The 10,473-nt window shown below is 36.1% G+C and overlaps 1 protein-coding gene across 1 annotated transcript in view; it reads left to right on the top strand.

Moving 5' to 3' along the window:
- LOC106878847 (laminin subunit alpha) overlaps positions 1-10,473 on the top strand; it is a 249,900-nt gene that overhangs the window by 161,370 nt on the left and 78,057 nt on the right. The window contains exons 50-53 of the mRNA XM_052970907.1: positions 1,404-1,591; positions 5,389-5,505; positions 7,802-7,962; positions 8,920-9,058. Coding sequence (XP_052826867.1) covers positions 1,404-1,591; positions 5,389-5,505; positions 7,802-7,962; positions 8,920-9,058 — 605 coding nt within the window. The remainder of the gene's footprint in view (positions 1-1,403; positions 1,592-5,388; positions 5,506-7,801; positions 7,963-8,919; positions 9,059-10,473) is intronic.

The raw sequence follows: 10,473 nt of genomic DNA, 5'->3' as shown, positions 1-10,473 counted from the left end.
ATGAGTATTTGCATGTCATCCACTGTATGAGTGACTAAGTCACAGTCATCTGCATAAAGGAGGTCACGAATAATAGACTGGAGAACCTTTGAATTGGCAGCAAATCGGCGAAGATTAAAGAGGCGGCCAGAAGATCGATATCTGACATAAATTCCCAGAGAGCTAACCTTAGCAAAAGCATGAGTAAAAGCAGCAGCAAAGTACAAAGAAAAGAGAGTTGGGGCAAGGATGTCACCCTGCTTGACACCATTCTCTTTTTTTTTTTTATTCGGAAGTCCTGCGGCGATGGGAAGGTGGTGAAGCATGCAACACTGACGGGTCGGAAGCATGTAGTCAGCGACCTGCATGTAGGTGACCCATGCTAGATATAAAGTCGTCTCCTTGTCGCCCAATAGCAGAATGCGTAAAAGCAATAAATAAATAAATAGAAATAATATTAGACTCAGTTTGTTACTAAGTCTAATGAACAGATGATGTGTCATTCATCCATTTCTGTGTAGGCCTTATTAGTTTCCTTATCTTTGCTTCATTGCTGACTTTCTCTTTTATACATTGAATTCCTTTTGTCCGTCCCTCAACCTCTTGTCCTTGTTTGCAACCCTTTCTGTCATCCATTTACATTGTATATCCAGTACAACAGAAATACATTTCTTTTGTTTTTGGTTTGTTTCTGTATCTAATTAAAGACAGTTGACTGTACATTTTTTCTTATATCTTGAGAGGGTCATTACACCAATGATAAACACATGGAATTGTCCAATTTCACTTCTTTATTACTAGTCAGTTGGTTAGTTATTTAACTAAATAAATAATTGATTGCTTACTTAACCCTTTAGCATTCAGATTACTCTATCAAATGTAAGGCTTATTTATTTACATTGTTTTGAATTTATCCTCATTATCTTGTAGCCTTGAGATTTCGATTATGTGGCTGTATATTTTTTAGACTAACATTGTAGGCTAGGTGTAAGAGGTTGGATCTAGCCAGTTTGAGCACAAAACAGGGAGACCATTTTGGCCAGATGTGGCCGGTTTAAATGTTAAAGGGTTAATTGGTTGGTTAATCTCAGCAGACCTGGAGGAGAGCGGGCATGTCATTTATGAGGTTATGAATGGTGATCAAAGGACTTTGGCAAACAACTGATTGATTGATTAACCGACTGATTATGCAAGCAATCAGTTAGTTAGGTTTTTAAATAACTAACCAAGTGACTAATAATAAAAAAAATGAAATGGAACCTGTCCATGTGTTTACTATTAATATAATCACCATCTCAAGGTACCACAAAATTTGTTTCAACTCACAAATTTACAGCAAGAATCTTGCACACCAAAGGCAAAAGTGTAATAGACTTTATATTTTGTTTATGTTTCAATTGATTTTCTTGAAATTTCCCTTGTAGCTATGCACAAAGTCAATCAACTAATGCAGCCAGTTATTAAAGAGCAAAAGAAACTCAATAGAACAAACGAAAAAATCAATGATATGACAAAGAGACTGATGGCAATTGCTAAAGATATCAAGAATAGTAAAATGAATTCTGTTACTGCTTTGAGAATGCTAAAGGCCTTAGAACACAGCAAAGATTTGGTAAGTTTTTATGTATCAAATTACTCTGTTATATTGCTATATATATAGACACAGACATAACTGTGAGATTAAGAAGCCAACTTTGCAACCATGTCATTTTGGGGTCCAGTCCCACTGAGTGGCATCTTAAGCAAGTGTCTTGTACTGTGACCCTTGTAAGCAATTATATTCTACTGTAAGCCTTGTAATGAATTTGATAGATGGAAAATATGTGAAAGCTTGTTATGTGTGTATCATCCTCATCATCATCCTTTAACATCTGTTTTACATGCTGACATGGGTTGGACGATTTGTCCAGAGCTGACTGGCTGAAGAGTTGCACCAGGTTCAGTCTGATTTGGCTTGGTTTCTATGGCTGGATGTCCTTCTTAACACCAACCGCTTTACAGTGTGTGCTGGGTGCTTTTAATGTGGTACCAGCATGAGTGCTTTTCACATGGTACCAGCACAGAACTCTTGAAGGCCAGTACTCTTCACCAGGAGGAGTGGCCTTAACACTTCTGCCATGGAGAAACGGTATCTCAGTCCATTATCATCTTGTTCAAAAGGTTCAGATTCCTGAGGTTGTCTATTAATATCTTTTTGGTTCTCTCTCTTCCATGAGTTCTATACACTTTGAGATATCAGCATTTCTTTATGAAGCTGTTGACATTCATCCACTTCACATGACCAAACTACTGCAGTCTTTTCTCTTACACACTGCATCTGATTCCTCTTATGCCTAACTTCTCACTTAATACACTAGCACTTTGTCACATATGTACACTTACATTACACATCCAGCAGAGTATACTAGCCTCATTCCTCTCTAACTTTTGCATGTCCTCTGCATTCAGGGCCCACGTCTCATCATCATGTAAAGTTGCTGTTTGTATACATGCATCATACAATCTTCCTGTCACTTGGAGAGAGAAACCATTGGTTGCCGACATGAGTAAAAGCTCTCTGAATTTTCTCCATCCTATTCTTCTAGCTATTACACTCTCCATACATCTTCCCCCATGACTAACTTGGTCCCCTAAGTAGCAGAAATTATCAACTACCTCAAAAGAGGCCCCCCCCCCAGCAATTGAGAATGTGTGTGTGTGTTTTTTTTTAATTCAGCAAAAAATACTAACAGATAAATGACCAAACTTAAAAAATCAGTACTGAGGTTGATTTGTTCAACTAAACCATCAAGGTACCCCAACATGTCTGCAGCTCATTGATTGAAACAAGTCAAACATAAATGATAATATTTACTTTTGTTAGGACAATAAACTGGTAAGTTCTGAGTTCAAATCTAACCAGAATTGATTTACTTCTGTTCATTAAGTACCTGAAAATTTAAAGAGTGGATTTTTTTCTAACAAATATATTCTTTAAACATATGCCTTGTCCAAAAAACTTTACTAAACTTTTGCAAAAGGTCAAATGTTAACTCTTGTACTTTGGAGAAATAATATATACATTTTTAAAATAAAATTTTTAAAACATATAGTTAATGAAAAAATTTTTTGATTTAAAAGCAATAATTTCTCACAGTTGTGGCTGTGTGGTAATAAGTTTGCTTCCCAACAACAAGGTTCCAGGTTTGGTCCCACTGTGTGTCACCTAGCAAGTGTCTTCTACTATGGTCCTAGACTGACCAAAGTTTTGTTAGTGGATTTGGTGGGTGGAGAGTGAAAGAAGCCTGTGAAATACATTTATATGTATACATACACACACACACATACGTATGCATGTATATATCTGTGTGTATCTTTGTGATTGTGTATTCCTCACCCTCACTTGACAACCAGTGCGGGTAAGTTACATCCTCATAACTTTGCAGTTCAGCATAAGTTCAATAGAATAAGCATTAAGCTTATAAGAGTAAGTATTGGGGTCGATTACTTTGACAAAAACCCTTTCAAGGCAGTGCCCCAGCATGGCTGCAGTCCAATGGTTGAAACAACTAAAAGATACAAAATAAAAGAAAATACTTAACAAAATTGAAAAAATGCAATAAAAATTCCGTAATATTATATGGATATACAGTTCTATATTTAAGAGATGAGGAATTATGTACATTATTTGCATTATTTACATTTGATGGATATTTGTCCTCATCTTGTTTGTTGTGAGTGTGTCTTGTGTATTGTGTGTTTGCTGTACAATGTCTTCTGTTTTACTATTCTTCCTTTTCTTTTTGGGGCTTTTCGAGGATGTATTTACTATTTCCTTTCTCTTTCTTTTGGGTACTTCTGCAAATCCTTCTTGTGTCTTCTATACACTTCTCCTGGGCTGGGCTTGTCATTTCGGCATTCTGACTTTGTTCATGCTGGTTTTCTTTGGTTTCATTGTTTATCTGGGGGCACTTTATTTTGATGTGTCCCTTTTCTCCACAGTGGTAGCATGTTGGAGGTCTTCCTTCTACCACCACTCTCAGCCTTATGTCCTCAGGTAGCAACACCTCTTCTATTTCGTTCAGGTTTTGCTGGGTGACCTAGATGACCATTTCCAGGTCGTAACCCCTTCATTTTCTTTGTTCTTGCCACTTTTAATATCGTTGCATCTTCGTGGGTTCCGTGTATCACAGCTGCCACCAGCCACACTTCTTCAATTTCCAGTGGTAGCCTGCCTATCCTAATTCTTGCGACTCTTTTACTGCAGTAGGTCAGCAGGAGTACCCATTCTTGTGACCTCAGTGTCACAGTGGAGTGATTTATTGCCTCTTGTTCGGTAGAAAACCTCACCTCCACTGTGCCGTATCTTCTACCTCTAGTGTAGAATGTTGCAACACTCTTTACTTCTTCCAGACATTTCTCTATAGCTTCTTCTGTAACTATCTCAGTCTTCTTACTGGTTGCGGACAGTGTTCTGTAAACTACTGTCCCCCTTTTTGTTTTGTTGGTTAGTTCTTCTGGAGAGGTCAACCTTAAACTTGACCCCTCCTTCTGGATCAGCTCGTTGTACTCTTCCAACTTCTCTGGTTCAGTTCTGACTTCCCGCACTTCCAGTGAATCTGTCGCAGTGATACGTTTTCCAGCTGCTGAAGCATAGTTCCCAGTATGGGCCTGAACTGGTTTGTAATTCATCATTTTTTTCTGAGTCTCTTCACCCCAAAATGGGGAAAAAAAACAACAAACAAAAAACACAGGCCCGCAGGCAAAACAGCAACAGTATTCAACAAAATTGAACAACTTCAATCATAGGCACACCTGCAAGGAAGAACCTTCAACAAAAGATAACACAATTTATCTGCGACAGGAATCACAAATGATTTAACAGCAAATTTTGGTGCATATGACACTGTTCTGCTATCTCCAGCATGCATGTATATTTTTACATTTCAAAACCGTTCCTTTATCCATTCATGGGAGTGTTCAGATTCCACCATAACACACCCAGATTTCTTTGTCAAATGTATTGCTTATTTATTCACAATGTTTTGAATTTATCATACATTATTGTGTAACTTCAGGATTTCAATGGTGTGTTTGCATACTTTTTGAATGACCTTGTAGGGTAGGTGTGATAGTTTGGATATGATCAGCTTTATCAAAAAACAGGTAGAATATGGCTAAAGGGTTAATACTCAAAATCATTTCAAGTGGAGACACCAATGGATCAATATTGACCAACTTGTTGACCTCAGTTCTAATGCTTCCTAGGTTTTTATTTTTATTTTCTTGAATAATAATTAAAACCAGAGGAAGCAGATGAACAGAATAACTCAGGCATATCCATAGAGTCAGTATATTTTAGTTATTCTGGTCCCTAAATTCTTACTATACTCAACATATTATTATTTTTTTTTGTTATATTTTTATCAGGAATTTGAAGAACAGTTGAAAAAGAATATATCAGAAATAAAAAAACTCCAAGATATGACTCAAGATAATCTAACTAAAATTGAAGATGTTGTGGATAATATCAAAAAAAAGAATAAGGTTTGTAAAGAATAAAAAGTTTTGAATGGTACAACAATGCACTATAATACAAAAAATGGACTATATACCTGTTGTAATTTAGTTATCTATAGTCCAATGATATTTCGGAATACAATTCCTTCTTCAGATATTCTTAGATGAAGTTGCTGCTATAATCTGTTTTCCAACAGCTTTTCGTTTTTTTCAGAAGCATCTCAGTAGTTTGTATTTATTATTGATTATAGAAAACAAGTTATCAATTTATCAGATCTTTTTTTATATTCTTGTTTTAAAATTCATTTGCGTTTTATTCATCACCCACATTTTTTTTAAATAACTGTTATAAAAGTGACAAAAAAATATATATTTTTAATAAGAATGTTTAAATTAAGGAAATGTTCTTATGACAGACAAGAAAAACTGGAGTTATTCAAAACGCAGAAGAAAATCCTTGGGTAAACAAAACATGTTAAATTACAGTTGAGTCGAAATGTTGACATTTGTTTTTTGACTGACTAATTAGAAAATTAAACCAAAAATTAATAATAGCGTTGTAGTTAGCTTGAAGCATTGTTGCACAAAAATAGGAAAAGAATAGGGAAATAAAGAAAGCTTCTAACAATGCAGAAGGTTTAATAAAAACCTTATGTTTCAGACACAAAGGTCCATCCTTTGAAGGAAGAGAATCCAAGAAATGTCTAGTTACATCAATTTCATTATTTTATTTTAAACTGCTTGGCATTTGGGTTAGCAGCAGTAGTAGCAACTCTCCAACTGCTGGTGCAAGCAACCCTCCAACTGTTGGTCGTTGTGACATATTTTCACATGGTGGTGGTGTTGGTTGTAACCGCCATGACATATTCATAGGAGCCATCAACCCTCTCCAGTCGACTGTTGAAGTTAATTATATCAGACATTATTAAAAATTCTAGTATATAATATAAAGATGGGGTAATAATGTAAAACATTATTTCTAATGTTTTACAGTTGGTTTAACCCTTTTGTTACTATCTATCTGTTGAAATACATCGCTTTAATTTCAATTAATTTTGAAAATTATAACAAAGTAAAATAACTGTTATTATGAAGCTGGTATTTAGAACAAAAATTAGCATGAAATTTTGATGGAAAATTTTAATTTATATCACTTTAAAACAGGAAGTTTGTTTCATAGTACTAAATGCCAATCCCAGGCAGGTTGGTATCGAAAAGGTTAATATAATAGTCAGAGAGAATAGAAGGAGGATGGGTAGCAAACATTATTTAGCCAAGCATGGGAGACAACTACAAATATTTTTTTATAAGATTTTAGCAGTGGAAGCTCCATCTTGCTTGCTGGTGTTGTAGCAACTGACTTGCTGTTTGAAATAGTCATAAAAACCATTGGGTTGCAAAATGAAATTCATTAATTAAAAAGAGTTATTTGAGAACAAGTATAACCTTGCTTGTAGTTTCAAGTAAGTATGTAGTTGTGAGCAGAGACACTCTTTAGGCTCTCCCACTTTTTTATCAGAGGAACAGCAAGGATGTGATAGCTGGAGGAAGAGAGGGCTGTTCTATTACTGGGTTGGTACTCATTTTCAGCTGAATAGATTGGGACAACATAAAATGGAGAGCCTTGCTCAAGGATACAATGTGAGGCCCAGTCCATGATTTGAATTCACAACCTTATGATTGAGAGGCTAACACCCCAACCACTTGGCTATTTATAATTTAACTATAAATGGTCACTGGGTATTTATATAAATAATAAAATGTTAAATTTAATTATTTATGTGTTCAACACCAGAAAAATACCCACTGTTCACATAAGTAATGATTTTGGTTAAGCTGAAGAACTATTATTTAAATGTTTAATCAGGTTAGTTTTCCCTATTTCCACTTACAAGCCATAGGCCAACTCTCAGCTAAAGTACAAACACACATCCTAGGTGTTTTGATGTAGGATAGAGAGCCAACTGTCAACAGCCAACATCTAACTCCTCATCTATCACAACTGACAGCTATACCATTATCTATCAAAGCCAACAACTATACCTTTGTCTATTGCAGCTAATCCTTCATTCATCATATCCAACAGCTATACCTTTGTCTGTCATTGCCAATAGCCATACTTCCATCTATCACAGCCAACAGCCATATCTATTTTTGTTACAGCCAACAGCTATATCTTTGTTTATCTCAGTGGACAGTTAGATCTTCAGCTATCACAGTTCACAACTATACCTTTGTCTATCATAAAACCCTGCATCCTTTTTATATAGTCTCAATCAAGACCAATATGATTTTGTTTTTCCCTTTTTTTTTATCATCTCAGATGCTACCAAAACTGCTTTCCAGGCTTGATGCAGCCATAAATCGACTACGTTTTGATGTGGCAAATGAACATGACACCAAAATTAAGCCAGTGAAAGATTTGGTTGAGAAAGCTCTTAACCATTCAGACTCTCTTGTTGATGCCTTTGACCTTATACAGAAGTAAGTATTATTATTATTAATTAGACTTCACACACACATGCACACACACACACACACACACACACACACACACACACACACACACACACACACACACACACACACACATGCATGCATGCATGCACACGCACACACACTCACATTTATATACAAGGGCATGCTGAAAAGTTCTTGACTTTAAGGGTATCACAAAAGGCCTGGTTGGACCAACCATCTGAGTTCTTTTACAGGGCTTAGAAAAACTGAAGGACAGGTGCAATAAGTGTGTGAATCTGAGAGGGCAATTTGTTGAATAAAATCATAATTAATCCTCCTGTATTTTCTTTTACCCAAATCCAGGAACTTTTCAGCACGCCTTTGTTTATGCCAGCATGGGTATGACAATTCAAGAGGCTGGAAGATCATGACTTCCCCCAATGTTTCATTTTTAATCTGTTTATATGTATGGTTGGCAGCCCTTCATAACATCAACCATTTTACAATATTAGGCAGGTGGTGGGGTCCTATTGCAAAATTGCCAATATACATTGTTTAGTTCTATATATTATTTTGAAGACGTATATTGTTCATATATTCTTTGAAGTACATGTCATTTAATATAAGTGCAGATATAGTGTTGTTAAAAATGTCACTTTGTAGCCATTTACTTCTTTTATCTCACTCTTGCTCTCATCCATGCTTCTCTCTGTCTCCTTTACCCCCTCTCTCTCTCTGCACTCTTCCTTATCTTTCTGTCTCTCTCTTTCTCATCTATACTCTTAATTTATTACCTCTCTTTTCCTTTTCTCTCTTTCATTCATACTCTTTATTTATTTCCTTCCCTCTGTTATCTACACTCTTCATTCATCTCTCTCTCTTTCTCTTTCTCTACCTTTCTCCCCCACCACCTCTCAGCTCCTGATCTCATTTATCAAATATCAGCCATCAGTCTAATATGTGTTTCTCCTCCATTTACAGACAATACTTCACATTTAAAAACCAGTCTGATCCATCTCTTGATGCTGCTACAGCATATAAGAAAATAGTTGATTCCATTAATGAAGCACAGAAAGCAGCCAAGAATGCCCTCAATAAAAGCACTATAGCACAGAAAGAGGTAAGACATTGTCCAAACTCTGAAAATCACAAGAACCTGTAAAACCAACGATCAAAGGTCCTTCCCAAACCATAAACTCATGAGGCCAGTTTCCCAGATACTGTGGAATATATATATTCCACCTATGCCTGGGATGGAATGCTGATCTGTTGCAGGATTTTTCATTTTTGCCAGCTGAGTGGACTGTAGCAATGTGAAATGCATTGTTTTTCCCAAGAACACATTGCCTAGTCTACAAATCAAAACCACAATCTAATGATCATGAGTGCAATACCCTAACCACTAAGCTATGCACTTCCACTTTTGTCTTAACATAGAATAAGTTCTTTGTAAATGGTACTTCCAATAAAGAAAACCAAATAAAACATGTGTTTGGTAAATGCAACAAGAAAATATGTAAAGTAAGCATAAAGATATTATTTCCATATGTCAAAAAATTGATATCAATAAACACAGTTTCAAAAGCTTTACACATAGAAGCCTGAAAATATTCAACTATTAGCTTTACAATAAAAATACATACAAATATTATTTCATAACTTATAAACAGCACAACATTAAAAAAAAATCGTTACAATTTAAATTACTTTAATAAAAAAAAATTCTGTTTACACATATGACATCTGTGGAACATCTGGTGCCTTGGCTATATATATATATATATATATATATATATATATTGGTTAGGAAGCTTGCTTCCCAGCGACATGGTTTCGGGTTCAGTCCCACTGCGTGGCCCCTAGGGCAAGTGTCTTCTGCTATAGCCTCAGGCCGACCGAAGCTTTGTAATTGAATTTGGTAGGCAGAAGTTACTACTGAGTGTGTAAGTGCTTGTGCCTCCTAACAGAGAGGGAATATATATATATATATATATATATATATATATATATGTGCACGCACACACACACAATCTTACTTCCCAAATAGCACTCCATTTTTCTGTTTTTATAATTATCCTTTGTCTATATAACTATCTATTTATCAATCCATCCAGCCATCTTCTTAACTTCTACTGATCTGTCTGCCTATCTATCTATCTATCTATCTATCTATCTATCTATTTATACCTATCTGTCTATCTTTCTAACTATCCATCTCTTCTACCATTTACTTTTGCTTCCTATTTCTCTCTCAAGCACAAAACAAGTTAAGCTCTTAACATCATCATCGTTTAACGTCCGCTTTCCATGCTAGCATGGGTTGGACGATTTGACTGAGGACTGGTGAAACCGGATGGCAACACCAGGCTCCAGTCCGATTTGGCAGAGTTTCTACAGCTGGATGCCCTTCCTAACGCCAACCACTCAGAGAGTGTAGTGGGTGCTTTTACGTGTCACCCGCACGAAAACGGCCACGCTCGAAATGGTGTCTTTTAGGTGCCACCCGCACAAGCCAGTCCAGGGGCACTGGCAACG

Source organism: Octopus bimaculoides, chromosome 9, assembly GCF_001194135.2.
Source record: "Octopus bimaculoides isolate UCB-OBI-ISO-001 chromosome 9, ASM119413v2, whole genome shotgun sequence".
In the NCBI taxonomy this organism is placed as follows: Eukaryota; Metazoa; Mollusca; class Cephalopoda; order Octopoda; family Octopodidae; genus Octopus; species Octopus bimaculoides.
This window is presented reverse-complemented; position numbering and strand designations above follow the sequence as displayed.